Consider the following 21,325-nt stretch of genomic DNA (forward strand, 5'->3'; position numbering starts at 1 on the left):
TATGTCGAGAGGATAATATTTCACCTTCCAACAATTGCATTCCAAATATTTTCTCCAAAATTACGTACTTCTATGATACCTTACTACTTTAAAAAAAAAAAAAAAAAAACCCTTTGTACTAGTAAGCGTCCACTAGAAGCCTAAATCTATTGGCACAATACTAGATAGAATTAGATATCTTGATTAGCTTAATATAATGGACAAAGTCGAGATTCAATCCAGGATCTTAAATCTTCTCTTACCGACAGCCTCTACTAACATGTTACCCAGCGACCTCTAGTATTTCTTAATACTACTTAGGTGAATAATCTATTAATTATGAGAGCTTGTTATTTACCTCTCTTCGACGTTAATTTCACAATGATAGATAATATTCTACATCAATTATATGCTGACATGTAATCGTGCCACCAAATTTGTACCTTTCAAATCAAATGATATCGACATCAATGTCGGCGTACTCATCGGACATGATATAGATCGAGAAACATTTTGACGTCTCAGCAACATGGAGTCGTAACCTTAGCTCGTATACTCGTGATTTAATCTCGATATATTAGTAAGAATAAGATATATGTAATATCATACGTATACTCTTTTATCTTGTTTTGCTGAGAGATCTTTAATTTCTTTTAATTTAATATCTTTTTTTTTTCTAATTTATCTGACGATGCAAGAGGATATGCACCTCTTTCATAGATATTTTCTAATATTAATCAAACTTTTTTTCTTATGTGAGCTCTAAATATTCATAAAATAATACTTTCATCTAGTATTGATCAGAGGTAAGCTTTAGTAATCTTTTATCTCAATCTACCTCTTCTTCTTGTTATTTAAAAAGTAACATAAAATCTTTATCATCTATCATATTTATCTTTAAAATCATTCAAAATAATTTTTTTAAGCCTTACGATTCTATAATAGTTCTCATCATAACTTTTTTTCAATCTCTAGTGATCTTTTTCATTAAATCTAAATAATAATAAATTTTGAAATAAATCATAAAAGTCATCATCTTCTGTAATTTCAATCTTCTCTTAAAAGTGATCAAACTTTGAATCTTTCGCTCTTTCTCTACAACCCACTAATATTGTGATGATCTTTTCCGTCGATCATATTTCTCCTACTGCAATCCACTCTAGCAAATTACTTTCTTGATCTCCTCTTCTTGATGAGTGTCAAGATTAAATCTATTTCTCATCGATGCTATGAGTAATTTTTCTTTTCTAAAATTTCTCTTTTTATTCTCTCTCTCTCTCTTCATAAATTTTTTCTCTCCTTAGAATTTCTCTCTATTTTTTCTCTCCTTGGATTTCTCTCTCGATAAATTCTCTCTTTTTGAGATTTTTCTTTCTCTCTCTAGCAATTCGATTTTCTCTTTATAGGTTTATTTTTTTTTTCTCTCTAGATCTATTTACTTTCAATATGTATATTTTCTCTCTCTACCAATATATATTTCTCTTTGTTGTTTTTATGATAGGATATTAATGGGAAGGTTCCCAACGGGGTAATATAGGTGCTTGTAGCATCTATTTCCTATACCCTCTCTTAGGGTAGATTATCCTTTCTTTTTTATCTTTCCTATACCATGTTAGAAATCATATCATAATAAAAATCAAAAAATAATATCATGTTAAAAAATCCTCATAAAATAATGATGGTCAATATGAAATTACGTAAGAGTGACAACATACGAGAATAGAGAAACTTTAAAACTAAAATTTATATTGAATATAATAATTTATAATATCTCAAATCTCGAATATATGAACTTATACTTTAATTCATCTCTCTTCCCTGTTATATATTTTTTAAAGCATTACATGAGCCCTTTATTTAAATAAAGGGATAAAATCAAGACTTTGACTTCTTGCATTATAGTAACTCTTATTTTTACTAATGTTCTTAAATCAAAATTCTATTTGATCTTAGCCGAGAGAGGCAAAAAAAAGAGGTTTTTTTAAACATGTAATATCAAGTAATGTAATACCGTACCGTATCGATGTTTCGAAGTTGGTTCGATACGGTACGGTACTGCCGTACCGAGCAGTACACTAGGATGTACCAAATAATTTTATATATTTTCTTCCTATTGTTACAGTGTAGTACTGTGGCATTGCTACTGTGTAATACTGTACCACTATAGCATGTTTCATCTGGTATCGAACGATTCGCATATCGATATGTCGTCGGACCGGTACGTACCACCCGTATCGGATAGTACCATTCAGTATTACATATCATGTGTAATATTTCAAAACCTATGCTTGACTAAAACCATTTGCTACCACATTAATCCCAACTAAAGAGGTGTAGCACAAGTAAAAAGGAAGTTGCGAGGGTTTGGTTCTGTAAGAAATAAAGTTCTTTTTATCTTTTCTCTTTATCTCCTATTTCTCTTTTCTATTTTCAAGCCTTGATTTCTATAAAATTTGTTTCTCGTATCACACAAATTCTCAAAGTCAATTTAGATCTAAAGAGATACATAGAAAAGAGACTCTCAAGAGAAAAATAAGTACTACGAATATTTATTTTATCCCATCGAGAGTCTTAATTAGATTTTGAGAGAGAAAATAGATTTGTTATATATAGAGAAAAATAAATAATGCTATAGAGAGAGAGAATATAAACAACTAGAAAAAAATAGCATAGAGAGAAAATCTAAGGAGAAATTATAGAGAAACAATTTGAAGAGAGAAAAACTATAAAGAGAAGAAATCTTGAACAACACTTATGATATGGATAAGAAGATTACCAACATGAATTCCTTCAATATCCTTGATTTATCGACAAGAGCTATAATCACTAAAGTATCTAAATAAATATTTTTTTTTAATATCAAAATATTTAAAATATTATTGATAAGAGTGAGTTTAACAGAGCGTAGGAAAGAAAAAACACTGAATTATATTAGATTATTAGATTACGAACATGAATTTATATTAGATTATTTAAAAATCTGAAGATGAATCATACTGAATTTATATTTTTTTTGTTATCATAAACTATATGAAAATCAAAAAGATTAATAGTGTTAAAATTATGAAAAAAATTAAATCATTAATGTCTAAATTTAAGCATGTTGTATATTCAATAAATTAATAAATTTTCTTAATGATCTAATAAAAATACATAAGATGACCAGAAGAAGAGGTGGTCAAAGCCGATGTTCCACCTCTCCGCAAACGCCACCGAGTCAGCGATGACACCCCCGAGATGAAGTTAATTGTCTCCACGACGCAGCCATCGTTGCAAATGAAGCCTCTGTCTTCTTGAGTTGGTGCTGCGGTGTCCGTCTCATCATGGCCCGCGCTAAGAAGACCATCCTGGTTGTCTGATTGATGATCCATACGAGTTGATCGAAGTCGTTGATGGATTCAATCCGAACCGGTCCGGGTTTTGGGCAGCTTTCTTTTGGTCGGATCGAGTCGACCGATTGATTGCGCCAGACCGAACGTCTTCTGTCGCCACTCAAGTCACGACCCTACCCGTGATTTGTTTCGCGGTCCATGTCCACCAAAGCTTGCTTCTCTCGGAGAGGAGGTGGGCCGCCGTCTTTTCTCTGGCGTCCTTACAAGGGAGTAACGTGACGACGTTTGTTTCTGGTTGGGTGGCGCGGCCGAGACAGTTGATCCAATAATCCAAGGAATCGACTCGTTGCCGGAGTCGCGGAATTAGAGATTGATTCCGATGCCCGTTAATACGTGCCGATCGCCCATTCCCCCACCGCCAAGTGCTCCGGGTGGCTCTCCCTCTCTCTTCCCGCATGTAAAGCTCGCTTTGAGCTTAGGAGGAGGAGCCGAGCCGTCGGCCTCGTTTCTCCCTTGACCTTTCACGTCGCTGTGTCGGGGAATCGGCTTTGGAGCACCCAGTTCTCCGCTCTCTCCTGCCGTCCTCCTCATCCTACTCGCTCTCCCTTGGGTGTCGTCGACTTCTTGAAATGCCTTCAAGAACAGTCTCTTCTCGTTCTCGTTGTTTCCTCTTGGAATTAGGTTACGTTTCTTGAATCCGGTTTCTTGAAACTCTTATGGCTCGAATCTTTGGTCTCTTTGTCTCTGGTAATGTTCGACGTTCTTGAGCTGACTGCTGCTGTTGTTTGCCGTCGGGAAGCTGATGGGGAATTAGTTTCGGTGGAGTATTTGTAATCGGTATCCGTTTCGGTCATTTGTTAAGCTTGCAGCGATGAGAGATATGCATATTCTTCGTTGTTTCCTCTATTGGTTTGCTATTGTCATGTCATCTGTGCGATTCTTGAACTGCCTTGAAGAAGAAGTCTCTCCTCACTCGTTGTTTCCTCTTGGAATTAGGTTACGTTTTCTTGAATCCGGTTTCTTGATAGTCATCTGATAAGCGCCGACCAAGTGTCGGAGCACAAGGCTTGCATCTTTGATCTCTGTCTCTGGCTCGACGTTCTTGAGTTGACTGCTGCTCTTGGTTTCCACCAAGAAGCTTGTTATTGGCATATGTTTCAGCCATGCATATGTTAGCATCTTTCACATAAACGTTCATTTTCTGCAGCTTGGTTGGGGTTGTCCATGACATGGGTTCATTGATGCTCCTTGGAATGTAGTTTAAGTTCCTAAGCAAGTTAGTAAAATTTGGAATTCCTAAAACGAATCTTCACATTACATGAATCAGAACTCAGCTTGAGCTATCCCTTATTTGGTACAGCTAATGTCTATGATACACCAAAAATACTGGCTATGATGGAGGACACTATTTGTTATTAACTCCTTAATGTCTCTGATACATCAAGCTAATTTTCAGTGCTCTTTATCGATCTGTCATTGTAATATCTGTCCTTGCGTATCTGTTAGCCTTGTTTCCTATTTTTCTTCTTTATTGTTGTATCAGTTGTATGCCACATAGATCTTACATATTAATTTGTTATGTATTGATTTGTTGACGATCAATTAGATTGTGTGATATTCCATCTTAGATTCTCAGGGTTTCTTGATCTTGGCAATGCAAGAAATAATAATTGAATTAGCTAAGAAATAAGACATAAAAATATTAAAGTATTAAAGATAAAGAGTTCCTATCATAGTGAAACTTAAAGTTTTGAGTTTATCTCTCTATAAATAAATGACTCTTATCATCAAGAAAAGAGATGAGATAGGGCCAAAAGAAGAAGAGAGATTAGGATGAAAATAGTCTTTGGTTTTGAAGTGTATTTTGTGTTCTCCTCTATTTTGACTACTCAATGATTTCTTAATATTTATTATCTTTTTGTGAGATTCTTTCACCATGGTATTAGAGTCTTGAATATAATCTTATTAGAGAGATAAAATAAAGAGAGAAAATAGGTTTCTTAGAGAGAGAAAAAATAAATAAATCTATAATGAGAGAAAACATATCCTATTAGAGAGAGAAATAACGTTGTTAGAGAGGAAAAATGATGTCGATAGAGAGAGAAATAGATAGAGAATCTCTAGAGAGATGCTTTGAGGAGAGAGAATATATACAAAGAAAATATGATGAGAGAGAAAATCATAGAGAAAAGAATCATTCGATTCGATGAGCATATATGATTATAAGAGGAGATACCAAGATCAAGAAAGTAATCGATAAATTATACTAAGCGAAAGATGATTGATGAAAGAGATCATCATGATGTTGATTAGTTGATAAAGAAATATCATCAGATTAAAAGTTTGAATGATGACCTTTATAATTTATTTGGATCTTATTATTATCGAGATTTGATAAAATAGATTACTATAGATGAAAAATTATGACGAAAATTTTTCATAGATAAGAAGATTTAAAAGAAATTATCATATATAGTTTTAAAGATATGATATATGATCGAGATTTCATATCGACTATTCGATATAAAACAATACGGAGATGCTTCTCTATGATTAGAGAGAATGAATCACTTTTGTGTTACAAGAAACTGATACAAAGATTATTAGGCAAACATATTCCACCACAGGAAACCTAAATTTTAATTATTAATATCTCTATTATCATACTTCAAAGTTGGAATCTTTTGTTGACATCTGCTTTCTGAGCGGAACCATGCTGCACATTAGGCAGCTACTAAACTAGAAATGAGAGCTCCACCGCTTTTTGGAAGGAATACTTTAAGAGTTATGTATTGTAATTTTTTTATTTTTTAATTAAAATCTTTGAATTTTGTTTTGAAAGAAGAACAAACTAAGACTTATGTATTTTAAACACATCAATTATATCATTAGGTTAAATAGCTCAACAAAGTTAACGAGACAATCATTCTATCAAACCTAATCTTAATATCTAAAGTCACAAATTTAGAGGGAGAACAATCACTACGCTGACTGATTAGCAAATTTTATTGAAATTAATAGTTATGGCATTAATAGTGATGGATGGATTCCCTAAGTTTGGACTTTTGATTTCCTGTAATAGGAGAGAGGAGATGGATGCGTAAACATGAGATAGTTATGCAATGTATTTCTAGATTATGCATGTGCGCATGGTGTTCTAATGTTCATAATAAATCGAGGGTCATCCTAGCACAGAAATTTTAATAGCAAATATGTGGTGCAAGGGAGACCAAAATAAAGATAAAGGCAGGATAATGACATATGCATTAAAACTCATCAAACCATGTGTTTTGCATGCATCTGGAAATGTTTGATCAAAGTAACTTCCTACTAAATAGGTAGTGCTAAAAGAAAGCACACAGAAACTGTGTCAGGCCTAAATTATTCCACAAGAAAGCCCCAAATTAACAAAGTAAAATTTAAACAGTTTACAAGTTTTGATTTTTTTTTTATTAAGACAAATACTTTATGGTATTTATGACAAAATTGGATAGGGCTTTTGAGAAAAGAAAAAAAAAAGTTAATATTTCAACTAAAAAATATATGCAAAAAAAATTCATGATCTCCTCCTGCTTATAACGATGGTGAAGTGATGCTGGAACTGATCAAGAAAAAAATTTCATATAGTAAGATTTTCTTGAATGCCGAAAAATGACCCGCAGATGTTTCCACCAATATCTGGGAATGTTTCAAATCCAGGAAGAGGTTTCACCATGCCTTTCTTGTCGACATCAACTGGGTATTTGAGTAGGTGGCCCCTCATTTCAGTAATATCATCAGCCACAAATTGTTTCCAGTTCAGCAGACCAAGGTCACGAACCCGTCTCATGCATTCGAGGCTGTGTGGAGAGGTAAAACACTCCTCGACGGTTCCAATGTGTTCGGCCCACAGCGACATTCTGTAACCAAAAATCTGCATGTTTCGCCAGCCATCCATCCATCCTCGATCAGACTCCAAACAAACAATTGCAACAAATAGAATCTTATGAATTCAAGAATGAAGAAAGAGCCTCATCTGGAACCACAACAAGTATTAAAGATTTAACTATGATGAGTCATAGCTGAAACATTAGCGATGAGAACAGGACTCTGAAGTTGGAAAGAAAAAATCACAAAAAACTATGCTCACAAAAGAAAAGCAGAAAACCATAAAATGGAACCTGTGGAACGCAAATAATGTTCAGTAATCAACACAGTTATTGTGGGGTCTTCTAGACAAATCAAATGTCCAAATGACCATTGGGAGAATGTCTATTTTGTCAACAAAGGTATGTCATAGTGAAACAAGATAGATCGAGTTGTAATCATTACCTGTCCACGAGGACCAGAGAGCTTTCTTGCCCAGGTATGCTGGGGTTGGTATGCGCCCATTGCTATCTCCGTATCCCTCGTACCTTCCAACGACCTTTGGTTGATGTTTGCTGATCCCATGATAACGAATTCATCATCCACTATCATACCCTTTGAATGCACGTAGATCATGAAGCGTCTATTCTTCTTCGCAAGTGCCTGAAGAAACCAGGACCGTTATTTCTTTTATAGCAACCAAGAAAAATGCTCTTACATGCACTTATCAACTGTCAACAACGAGAAAAATATTGAGCTCTATGCATCCCAACATCACCAGGTCAGCTTTGCAGAGGACTCGATGCTTCCCGTCATTTACTAGTTGAGAAACAAAATTTACTGGGGAGTGGGAGCAACATGTAAGATTTCACAGGCGATGCAGCAACTTGGTAAGGGTTTTGTTGATCATCGGTTCATGCTGACATTAAAATGAATAGAACCCTGCTTGCAGAGTTACAAACAGAAGAACAAGAATATTGCATCTATTGCAAGTTTCTGATTTAAAAACAGGGAATTACCTGAGGAGAGATTTCTGCATTCTGACTCGCACTGTTTAGATCTGAAGCTTCCCGATTACCAAGGCAAAAGAAGTTTAAATAATCTTGTGGCTCATATATATTCTCAAGACCGACTTCCTTCAAGGCTGTATATATTGTCTCATACATCATTTGCATAGTTTTATTCTGCAGCAATCAACAGAAATTGTATCAACCGTAACCCAAAGCATTTTTTAGTTAAATATGACAATATTCAGTTGTAATAGGATAGTGTAACAGATTAATCCCACATCACAATACTAAGATTAACTTATAAGAATATGATTAATGTATTATTATCAATTTTAACTTAAATATATTGACCAGTAATTTAAGTTCAGAAGATGATGAGCCAATTAGCCCATTAAACTCGATAGTAACCTGACTCTAACACCAAATGTCATGAATGTTGGGCTAATTGACCCATCACTTCGTTTCACCTTTCAATAAATGTACAATTATAGAATGCTACTTGGTAATCAATAAATAAAAACTATATTTTAAATGTACATTGACATAATTATTATTTGGTAAAATTATATTTCAAAAGTTCATTAAAAATACTATGTGATAAATTTACCCTTCTAGCATATTTAATATTTATGCAAAAATAATTATATATATATATATATATATATATATATATATATGTAATCATATAAAAATTTTTGTATGACCCATATATATAATAAATAAATAATCATATAAATGAATGTAAAATAATTTTTAGAAATAAATAAATAAATGAATATATTGAAACGCTGAATGTGCAGAAGAATGAATATATAAATGCATTAAGCAAATTAAGGAATAAAAAGTCATCAATTAAAAGAATGGCAGAAACATGATATATCTATGGAGAATCAAGAAAGAGCTAATAAATAAGCATTAACCATAGAAAATAAGCAAATTCGTATAATGATAAATTGGATTTACCAAACTGGTGCATAATGGTAATTGTTTATCACAGAAACAAATATGTATAGCATTATTATCATGGAAGGAAAACTTTAACCAATCCAAAATCCAAAAGCATGCTCGAAATAATATCACTAACACAAAAAGAAACTCTTCTCATATCTTTTACGAAGCATTAGCCAAATTAAGGTAGATAAAGCTAACCTGCCAAAAAAGAATTCTTTGTGTAGGAGCACCAGTTGGATTACCCTCAGGCCACATCGGAATAACAATATATGCAGAGAAGCGTTCATTTGCTTTAATTTTGTTTGCAATTTTAAGGGCAATTTCAATTGGTATCAGATTATTGGCACCTACAACAAGAAAATACTCTTAGAAATCTGCAATAAAGGATATAGTGGCCATTGCAAATATAACTGAAGATCACATATATAATCATTAATATAGAAAATATTTACAAGGCAATCAAGATGGTAAAATCGTATCGAGAAACGGACCTGTAAAAGTAGGTAGCAAAGAAACATGACATGTTAAATAAGCTCGGATATTCCAATGTCTAGCAGGCAAGCCAAGCATACTAGAAAACATGCAAGCATCTGATAAGTTTAAAAATATAGAAATATATTTCAATTTTTTCCTATGTCACATTTGTTGGAAAATAATCTGAAAAGAATATATAAATAAGTTCAAAGGTTGATGATTCAGAAGTCAAAATACGAAACAAAGATTTTCATACAAAATCCTGGAGAGATCTGCACATTATATGATGATCATCTCAACCAATCATCTAAGGCCACAGTATATTTTCAAAAAATATCTCATATTATTAGCATTTATTTTATTTTTCTCCTTTTAAAAACTTGCTAATTTAAGACTCCAGAATTTCACGGAGAGATTATAAGTTTTTTGCTATATCAACCTGCAAACATATGCTGTTCACAGATTGACATGTTCTAGACAAAATTCTGGAAATTTAAAATACAAGCCACTATGGTGTAGTAGTATATTACTAGAAATATAAAAATCACAAAACACAAATTTTGATCAAGAGAAAACCAGTCATTTTTATGGCAGTGAAAAAAAAGCATTATGCTTCCTCACGTTGATCCCAACATGTTGCTTTCAGCATATTTCGTAACTATGGATTATGCACATGTGTTTTACTACTCAGCATCAACCTCCATCTCTTAAATTTCATGCAATATAAGCAAGGTCAGAAACAACTCATGTTACCATATATAGTCTTATGCACTTATGCCTCTGTAAAATCTTAGAATCTTTGACTCCACATCTCTTTTGCTGTCATCAGAACTTAGCATTCTCAAGATTTCTTTCCACCTCTGCTTCGTAGCAACCTAATACCTTAACCAACCTACTGCATGGCAGACTGCTAATTTTTAATAACTTCGACGTTTGCTTAAAAGCTCAAATGCTACTCTTGATTGAATCCTAGAAAACAAAAACAAAAAAAAACACTTCCTTTTTGTCACAGATCAATCCTTGCTTTTCAGCCACTGTTGCTGGTTGAATGCTAGTATTCCTTGTACTGAAATAATTATCCTTTTCCATCCTGGAAGCCCCATCAAAATAATAACTTTGTCGAGAAAACCTCAACTCCTGAGGGTTGTCAAAGGCAAACTTTTTATATCAGCTATGTAACTTGTATAAATTGTTCTGGCTTCAGCTAAATCAGCAATCAAGCAGTCCTCACTCCAGATATCTGTTGTGTTCAACTCAGAGTAGTTAATGTGGGTCACAGCCCTTGCAGCGCTTCAAGCCCTATCATGGCTGAAGCTTAAGCTCTATTAGCTGGTCTAAGAAACGCAGAGGAGCTGAATCTGTCACAGCTCCTAGTCAGAACCGATTCCCAGAACCTGGTACATTCTGTCCAAGGAAAGCTTCCAGTTCCTTTGTTTCTTCGGTCTCTTGTAAGAGAGGTTGTTTTGTTTTGTAACAGACCATCGATCAGCTGCATCGAATTTGTTCCTAGAGACAGCAATTGGTTGGCTGATAAGGCTGCTAATTTTGGGAGAACTTGTGCTTCTCCTTTCTTTTGAGTCAGTTAGTGATGTAGCTGCTTGTTCTGTGTTTTCTTCTTAATTTGCATCAATATATTTCCATTTAAAAAAAAATGTGGGTCACAGCCATCTCTCACATACAGCTCAACATTCTCTATAGACTCCAAATATGTTTCTAAGTACTTCATGAAAAAAGGTATATACTGTTGTGTGTGACAAGTATAGATTTTTTTCATAGCTTTGATGATATATGACTCAATTTTTTCAACATGACAACAGTAAGCACCATTCAGAACCTGAAACTTGAAAAGCAATGCCACAAAGCTAACACTTGAAACATTATATATTAGGCTATGTTTAAAATTCAAAGTTCTAATACATGGCTTAAGCTACTGATAATTTGAAGACTCGTTTGCAAAAACCATATTGTTTCTTCAAAAGTCATGGCTGACAAAAATAATATTACAAGAAAAACTATTGCAGTCCGTCACCAAGTTGAATCAATAAACTGTCATTATAATCATAAAATCAAAATCTTTGACATCAGCAATGGTGTGTTCTTGTTTAAAAAACCTACAGCAGAGCCACTAGTTGATATCTTAATTGTTTATCAAGTATAACTTGAAGCATTGCAACTAAAAAATCACGTCCCCTTCATAGTTCATTCTCATTAATCTGTTTGCAACTGAGATTAATAAAGACCTCTAAAATCCTTAATAATTATGTAGAATGCATAAAGTTACTGAGAAAATTAAATATCACAAGAGATCCCATTAATTAAGTGCAAAAAGCATAGCACAAAATGGATGCAAGCTATAAAAGAAATTGAAAGTAATTATAGATAAGAATCTGCACATTCTCTGAATTTCATATCAGAAGAAATTATGTCCTACTTAGCAAACGTGTGAACAACTTGCAATTGTACGATTGATGAAAATGACAATTTTACCTAAAACATGACATGTGAAATTGAAAAGTTCAAATATTTGAGTACCTTGGATGTTTATGCTCACCTAAGTTCTTGTTTGAATCCCAATTAAATGATGAACCCAGGAAGTACTGATTCTCGATGTAAATAAAGTGTTGAGCAGCTCGGATGGCATGGACATAAGCTCTATGTATACTCATGTCAATCAGTACATTCTTCCCACAAATGAGGTTCTGTTGTACAAAAGCTTTCATGTTGTAACTATTCAAATTTGAAAACAACAATTTATATATTGATGGAGATATTTTATGCACATAGAAACCTTATTAGTGGCATCTCTTGGATCTTTTGGGAAACCTTTCACTGAATTCGAATCAATTGATCGGAAAATCTGAAATTTTGAGTGAGGAAAACGTCTGTAAATGACCCTGAACAAATATTCTTTTAAAAACTTCAGGAACTAGCACAACTCTACCTGAACATGCCAAGTCTCTGGATCGTTATCATTCATGTACAATGAATTATTAACCCCTATAATATCTGGGATTCTTTCAATATGCAGCAATGCATCATCTGATGATTTCTTCAATTTTTTGATCCCATGGTGCTTTGAAGCTTTTAACCAACGCTCCTCAAAGTTTTTGAGAACATCATAAGCAGCTGGACCATCAATTCTAGAATGCAAATCATGCCATGGTTCTCTTGGACCACTGTCATCATAATTCTAAAAAATAGTTTGTTAGAACAAAGCATATTCTGAGTATTATGACGACTTAATTATAATGTCATCACAAAGCAATGACAAACAGATTGCATGATTTAATTCTTCACATTTTATAGTTGACAAAATCATCAAGCAAGGTCAAATACAGAAACAAGAGGGGAAAAAAGGCCAAAAGGAAAAAAAATCAAAAGTTTCTGATTCTACAAAAAAAGATGCGCACTCATGAAAAACCGATGAAACACAAACAAAATCGAGATTCTAGAACTATATATATTACAAGCAAGGAGCAGGTTAGGTCTACTTAAAATTCAATTTAGATAATTTTAATTTTAACTTTCAGGACAACATAATTTAGAAATTGTCTAACTTTTCTTCTATTTTGATATGATTTGCATGCTAATTTTACACTGCTATCATAAAGATCTAGTGTTGTTTCTGAGATGTCTTTTTGAGTTGTAACAGACCTGATCAACAATGTACTAACAAGTTTCATATTATATAGCTTCTGAGTTCGTAAAAATCTGCGGGTCAAGTTGATATCCTGACAAGTTACTAGGACACCCAGCTTATAAATGTTCAATGCAGTCTTACAGTAAAAAATATCTTGCTCCCAATTGAGGCATGATTTCAAGTGTGATCAAGACCTTATTGTGTCTTCCAGCTTTTGAAAATGTCTAATTTACTGGCTAATTTGCATGAGAAAGTGATATGAAAACTTTCAGGCCATCATCTAATACTATATTGTCATCTGACTTTGAACTACAGAAAGGATTTGATTTTGTATCATGTTGGATTATTTGAGACAGAGGATACTCCTATTAGATCTGTTTAAATGGATTCCTTGTTTATTTAGGATATTCTTAGGGAAGTTGTAGTTTCAATTTAGCCTATATGTAGGATAGCTATTTAAATTCTTTATATATGAATAGAGGTGGAGTTCACTATAGAAAAACAAATGAAATCTTGTTTGGGAAATTATCTGCTATTGACAACATGAAACCCATCAGACATGAAGCACAAGTCAATCCATCTAGAAAAAGCAAACTAATTATGATTGTGTTTTTGATGATTACAATACTTTCTATAATGACAATATTTCAGAGAGAAAGATAAGCAAATCAGCATTCTAAAGAACTTGCAACACCATTTTAATATTTAAAAATAGAGTGTCCATGATCCTTTAAGGTTTATCAAAATTCACAAACAACTTGATAAGATAAAGAACCGTTGGACATAATGCTAGAATGCACTTAGTGACTAAAATTTCTTGTGTAGCACAAACTACAAGTTACTTTTTATCACATAAAAGGGCATGCACATATGAAATGGTGTTGTGGAATTTAGCTGCAAGAAACCTAGAAAAGACAGAATAATCTGTGTTTTGCAACATTTTGGTGGGAAACTTATATGATGTATAACTGAGATTAACATGTCATTGTTTAGTTAAAAGAATTACAAATTATTTATTGGACTTGTGGCTATCTGCAACAAATTGAATGACTAGAACTATCTATGAGTCTCAAAAGAGAATTGTTTTCTTTCTTTTTTAATTCTTTAAACTGCTACCTTTTTTTGTATACATTGAATTCTGCCCACATACCATAAATTCACAAAAAATTTGTTAATCATACAAAAATAATACAAGAAAAAATCAAGCCATGAGAGCAGCACACCAAGCAGAAAATTGAAATTTACAAAATTAACATAAAGAATGTCGATTGGTTACCACAAAATTGGGATTGTGATAGTCATCCTTATGCAGCGTTTGTAGTGTCCTAAACAAAGGGTGTTTTGGATTGTCATACCGCCCACCACATAAATCAAGCCCTCCAACAAAAGCTATTATCTTTCTTGTGTTATTACCAGCATCAGCATCCACAACCACTTGTTTCTGATGATGAGTGTAGATGGTTCCCGTTTCCTGATACAGGGAAATCAAAATTAGTATATTCTTAGTTCTTACTATGGTTCACAGAGACCACAATGTTCATCCTATATAATTTGTATGATAAATGCAATATTTGTCACACACAGTTCACAGAAATCTTCTATGAATTATTTGTGTCACAATATTTGTAGCTGACTCATGCCAGATCTTGGAGTCACTTGTCATGCTATTCTAACCCATGGCCAGGTCAACTTTTGGCCTATGCCAAACAGCATGGCATACATACATGCTTTGGGAGCTGCACAGAAATCATGCATAACAGAAAGCAGCAGTAGACTTGATGATACATGCAAAGAAAAAGAAAATAGATCATTGAACAGTAGTCACCTGTTGTTTGACAAAGCTGTGTCTTTTACCAGCTGAACGAGGACAAAGCAAAACTTGCACTGATGAGTGCTTGAAAAAACGACGAGTTTCCTCATCACGGGTTCCCATTACACCATCCTGTATTATATATGACTTGTGAGGATGTGTTAATCCAAATGATCAAATACTATCAGTGAAAGCAAGACAAGATTCAGGCTCTATGACATGCCATCCCAAGAGATTCAATAATAAAAGTTGTTTAAAAGTTTTACTGCCAATAGCAAAAGATTCTGATAATACATGCATCACTTTTACCAGGTGAACTTTTCCTACCTATAGAGCCAGTATAGACAATAGTATTCCATTATAAACATATCAGAATGAGATGCTTGACTACTATAAGATTGCAGTTCCAGTTGATTAAAACACAAAGATGAGATTTTTAAAAAACAAGAAAAAATGTCATCCCAATGCTTATGTCTACATTAGCTTCACAAATGCAAGCCACATAAATTTTCCTAGCCATATAGGATTCTTGATCTGCTGAGTTTTAACGTTATCCATATAGAAATTTTCTCTATCCGTCACGAATTTAACTCCTTAAGAGAGACACATTTGTACAAGGATTTAGAGACATGATTTTATATGTAATATTAATAACAATTGTGTTGGTAACCGAAAGAATAGTATCAATATGAATCAACATTAAACTGAATACGATAACAAACAAGGATGGAGCCTCATTGGCAAGGAAATAAATGTAGAAATTATATGCATATTTAAAGGTTGGATTCGGTGAGAAAACAAGGAGAAGATAGATGACATAATAGGACAAAAACTGTAGTTGTAGAAATATATTAAATTGCCAAACAGAATAAAGATTATAGGACAAGTTATTAGGATGATTGCATTTGTGTTATAAACTTACAGAGTTACCCTTTTTAGTTGGTAATAAAAAGTTAATAGTCTACAAATAACAGCACTTGGTAGCATTTCTTCAAAGTGGTTCAAATGCCCTATCAATCTTTGAACTCTACAGCTATAAGATTTATGATACATCGAAGAGCCTGACGTATCTGACTTACAAATGCATATTGCAGACAAATTCCTCAAGGAAGATGCAAGAGTTACGATGATAAAATACTCCAGTGTATGGAAGGATATGGATGTTAATCAACTGCAAAACCTTATCATTTTCAGTACTCAATATGAGTATAGATTGTCCACAAATTAATCTGGGGATATCAATCGCAAACATTAATAAAGCATTGGAATTCCTCTAAAAGCAAAGCAATAACGGGAAATAAAAAGGATCCTTACTGTTCGATAACCCAGGATGTTCCTGGACGTCGGATCGTCCCATACAAGAAGCAACACTCTCACGCCTTCCTGCGACTTTGATTTCAGGAGATCACCTAGGATAGGAGAAGACGAATTACCAGAATCCCTTACCAGACGAACGGTGTGGAAAACTGACCACCCGATGATGTATATCAGACGGCGAGCATTGATTATTGAATCACAAATGTCATGCCAACACTTCCCATGCTCGTAATACATCCCATTTCCCAGCATCAGGTCCGGGAGATAACCATCAGGAACATGAGCATCTTGATAAAGTGTGACCTTCCCACCTTTCCTGAGAGGGAAATAGGTACCGGGCACGCCACAGTGGTCAGGACCGGAGCCAACTCCATGATGGTAAATGCTAAGCCTCTCCATTGGAATATACTGTATCGACAACCTTAAGACAGCACCAGGTTTGCATTGCTTTCCATTAGGACACAGAATTGGGTAAGTCCCTTCCACCTTCTCGCCAGAGTAAATCTGCATCGTTGGGATCGAAACAGAACCGATAAGCTGTGCTCCGAGTACGTCACTGTCCTTGACCAAGAACTCCACTTCGGCCGCATGGTGTGCTACCGGAACATTGAAATGCTGCATCCAAACGGGGTTCTCGCTGTTGCTCACCACGTATGTCCTGCCAATTGCCGCATCACACACGTTGATGGTCACGTAAGGGTCGCTGGTTATCGAAGTCACATGCTCCACCTTGCCGCTTATGGTGCCCGTTATCCGCGGGCCAAACATGTCCCCCAACGTCTTGTGGAACAAATCCATGTTGGGGAGGTTCTTGGCCTCGTACGCCCAGATGTCGAGGCTTCCATGAAGCAGCAGCACCTTGAGCGACGCCCGGCCCCTCGAAGACGGCGATCCAGCGAACGGCACGATCGCCCCATGCTGCGATTCACGGGAAGGGGTAGCCGGCGGTGTGGCGAACGGCGTAACGGACGACAAGCTCCCGGAGAAGGACTGGCGCTGGTAATCGTGAATCGCCGACCGGTGATGCGACGAATCTGGGGACAGGGTTTGATCGGCGAGGCGGCCGTTAGCGAGGTGATTGTTGATCGGATAGATCGACGACGACGACGACGAGGAAACGGGTAACTGAGCGGAGATGACGTCGTACTTGGCGGGTTCGTAGGGGATCGTGTAGGGATAGATGTAGGGGTGGGGGTTGCGTGGAGGAAAGGAGTAGGGATCGTAGGAGTAGGTCGTCGGAGCGACGAAGGGGGCGGCAGGTGGATGGTAGGACGGCGGAGGCGGATACTGGATGGGGCCGGAGCGGGTGAATTGGAGCGACGGGTTTGGAGGGGGTGGGGATGGGAAGGAGTTGTAAGTGTAGAGATAGGGAGGGTGGGGAGACTGGTGCGGCGCTTCATAGGGGCTGGGGTTGGCCAGAGCAGAGGGAGGAGGATTCTGATAGCCGTAAGGATGAGGGTACTGGTATGGATTGTCCATGGATTCGTTCCTTCCTCTGTTTCGCTCAGCCCCTTTCACCACGCTCTGTTCTGTTCCATTGGTGTCTGTTCCAGATCCAGAGATCGAGAAGAGGTCGAAGAAGAGAAGTCAGACGGTTCCTGATAATTTTAGGATCGAGATGAAGAAGAAAGGTAACGAACGATAGGAAAAGACGTGAAGAGAAATGGCTTGATTGAAGTCGCGCGATTGGCGATGGAGCGGAGGTGTGGGCTAAGACTACGTTTCTGCCGTTGAGCTGATGGACAGAGAGGATAGCGGGAGCCGGGAGACCATGATCGATGCATGTGCACTCCAACCGACAAGCCTCCACCGTGCGTTACATTCATTTCTACACGAGCTCGACGTCCGTGCTGCTTTGATATTCGTGCAATTAGCCTACCATGATTAATAAGTTGTAGGGATTCTTTACAAACATAATAGTATAGGATTTGTGCCTCTCAAGTCACAATATACCGCACCTGACATGTTTTTTATTTTTATAAATTTAAAATATACTATTTTTACATTAAATGATAAATTTAAAAAATATATTTTTATGATGTTAAATAATATACATAACGTTAGCATGTGGATTTGAACTTAAGATTCATTACTTGTTTAATAATGCATTAATCAATCTGAATATTTTTTAAAATATTTAATAAAATTAAAATTAAAATAAAAAATTAGTATGACGATGGAAGAAATGATCCACACCCACAATATTTGAGGGAATAAAAATTATATAGAAAGCTGAAAACCATTAATTAAAGGCAAACCCACGATATTTGATACCCTTGTTTTAATGCTGTAGTACGGGCCTACGAGGGGTTAGGAGCGAAAACAAAAACGTAAGGTTTTCCGTGTGTGTGTGTGTGTATATATATATATATATATATATATATATATATAACATAAAATTTCACAAATATGCCTCTGTAATTAACGACTAACAGCAACGGCACATCATCGAACCATGAGTTTGCGATCGCAGCAGTTACTCTGTCTTCTCCTTCTTCCCCGATTACGACCCAAACCCCGCGTCTCGTTCTTCGTCCGGCCTTCGAAGCACGCCGCAGCCGCTCTGCCCTCACATGGATTTCGGGGCGACCGAGCAGGAACCCTATCCACCAGGTTAGCCTCCCGTTCTTATCGACCCAAATCCCATTTTCGTTCCCTTTTCGTACCAAAGCGAGTTAGTCTACTGTCGGTTCTGGACATCTTGCTTCAGTACGATGATGTGCTTCTACTTGAGCATCTGGCGAGTGGATTTACTCTCGTTTCATTACCATGGGATGAAAGAAGTATAGTTCATCCTTTTTCTACATGAGATCAAACTGCCAACAAAGAACCATAGTGGAACGCAACCAAGGTGGTTGATAATAAGAGAGAGAAGGCAATCAAGCAAGGTCGGACATTGGTATGCCAAAACTTCCCATTTCGGTATGTCTTCTTGTCGTTTTTGTGCATATTGAAGTAAGAAATAGAAGATTCTTGACAAATTTAAATGTGCTTTCACATTCAGATTGCAGTTCCTCTTCAGCATTTGAATTTGATTACTTTTTGCAGTTTATAGTTGATCTTTAGTGCTTCGGCATGTAAATTGTTGTGAAATAAGTGACAATAAAACAAAATCAAATAGAATAATGGAAACGGGAATCACAATGATGTTGACCCTTCTTGTTGTTCTTCATACTTGGACCAAGCCTTGTGAAGGCATTCTGCCAGTCATAAGCCCTAGATTGGGTCAAGTTCCATGTCCCTGGCTCAGGGCCAGTTCCATATGGAAATTTTTAGGAATGTCTTCTTAGAACTTGAGATGGTCAAGCCTCCCTGCGATTAGCAAGAACTCAGAGTTAATATACAGGAAATAATGGCACCTGAATGAGTCTTGCTTCAAAAACTTTGTAAATAATGTTTGGAAGCATATCTTATATAGTTCCACTTTTGTGGATCTTGATGTATAACCAACAAGAAGCTGGGTTTCATTTGATCAATAGTAAAGGGAGAGGCATTTTATGTATATGGTCGCTTGAATTGATGGTGGTGATTTATTTGGAAAGATCACGTTGAGATGGAGTAGAGAATAGGATCTTCTACTACGATACCATTCCAAAAGCTTAAGTTGATACCATGTTTAATATATGATGGCTTAACTGTCCAATAGAATATTTCTTAAAAGATATATTATGTGATTTATCTTCAAAAATACGTTGGATAAAGTTTCGAATTTTCAATCTTTGATATATGAATCTTATACATCACAACCAACCAATATTTAGATATAAATTTAATCTTTTTTTGAATGATTTGTTACTTTAAAAGCTAAGTTGTATAAAAGAAAATATATTGTTGTCCGTATCTTAATTTATTATGTTAGTCAATCATCCAAATTTATAACAGAGATAGAGAGCTAATTACATATTACTTCTATAATTAGGTCCTTTTAGTATTTTCGATCTTTATGCTTTCAAAAATTATATTGGACTGATGAAAATATTGTAGGATTTACCACTGTGCATATGAAGTATTTTCGTTAGTAGAATTAATGACTTGAGGAGAAATAAAATTAAATGTTTTACTTTCATAAGTATATGGATCTCAATATAATTTTTAAAAATATAAATATTAAAATATTAAAAATAACTAATTACAGAAAATAATCTATAATTAACCTGAGATATAAAATCTCAATTGGCTTCCAGTTAAATTGCATTAATAGGTAGTGGCCACCTGTGAGTCTCTTTCCAAGTGTTGGAGGAGGGCAGCACCGAGAAGCCTTTCATTGGGGGTACTATGGTACTATGAACATAGATAAATGCGTCGTGATAACTGCAGACGTGGTTAAGGGTGCCTTTAATTTAGAGGTTCCATTTTCATCTGTGATAAGTCAGTATTATGTTTTCCAGACCCATTTGTGTTGACAAGGCCTAATTGCCGCGTACTATGACACTTCCAAAGTAGGAGTGGATTAGCCTATGGCCCAGTGTAGCCGGTTCCCTTCTGTTGACACAGGGAAAAAGAGATTGAAGACAGGAAGATGAATGACGGATTAATAACTTGTGCTTTTCTTTTTGCAACTTTTAAAGCTTTGGTGTCCATACTTTTACTGTTTTTGGAGAACAACTAAAGGAGACAAACCAAAGCCATAAAGCTGTTTCCTTTGTGAAATATGGCATCTGGCCTTCGTTGATATGGAGACACTATGTGATGTATCGTAAAAGTAACAAGTCATAATGTCTCAACTATTTAAATTTGCATCCATAGATTTTTTTTCTCATCATTAAACTTATGTAGGACAATATAGTCAAATTAAGAGCAAATACATATCTTTTCATCATTTCTAAGAAAGTTTATACAGATCTTCCTTTATCTTTTTTTGTATCATCAAGTCTTCTTTAAATACATTCAGACTATCTTAACTAAATTTATTTATTTATGCTTTAGCGAATAGGTGTGAAATTATGTTAGAAAACGTTTATCAAAC

General features: G+C 35.3%; 1 protein-coding gene across 1 annotated transcript; it reads right to left on the reverse strand.

The window, feature by feature from the left end:
- Positions 1-6,719: 6,719 nt before the first annotated feature.
- On the reverse strand, positions 6,720-18,074 carry LOC103985942 (phospholipase D gamma 1-like). The gene is made up of 10 exons (XM_009403796.3): positions 16,357-18,074; positions 15,058-15,174; positions 14,509-14,703; positions 12,534-12,782; positions 12,381-12,449; positions 12,144-12,291; positions 9,317-9,465; positions 8,177-8,341; positions 7,623-7,820; positions 6,720-7,224 (listed from the first exon to the last, which is right to left on the reverse strand). The coding sequence occupies exons 1-10, from the start codon at positions 17,836-17,838 to the stop codon at positions 6,931-6,933; spliced, it is 3,066 nt and encodes a 1,021-aa protein (XP_009402071.2). The 5' UTR covers positions 17,839-18,074; the 3' UTR covers positions 6,720-6,930.
- Between the last annotated feature and the right edge of the window lie 3,251 nt (positions 18,075-21,325).

Source organism: Musa acuminata, chromosome BXJ3-5 (assembly GCF_036884655.1).
Source record: "Musa acuminata AAA Group cultivar baxijiao chromosome BXJ3-5, Cavendish_Baxijiao_AAA, whole genome shotgun sequence".
Taxonomy (NCBI): Eukaryota; Viridiplantae; Streptophyta; class Magnoliopsida; order Zingiberales; family Musaceae; genus Musa; species Musa acuminata.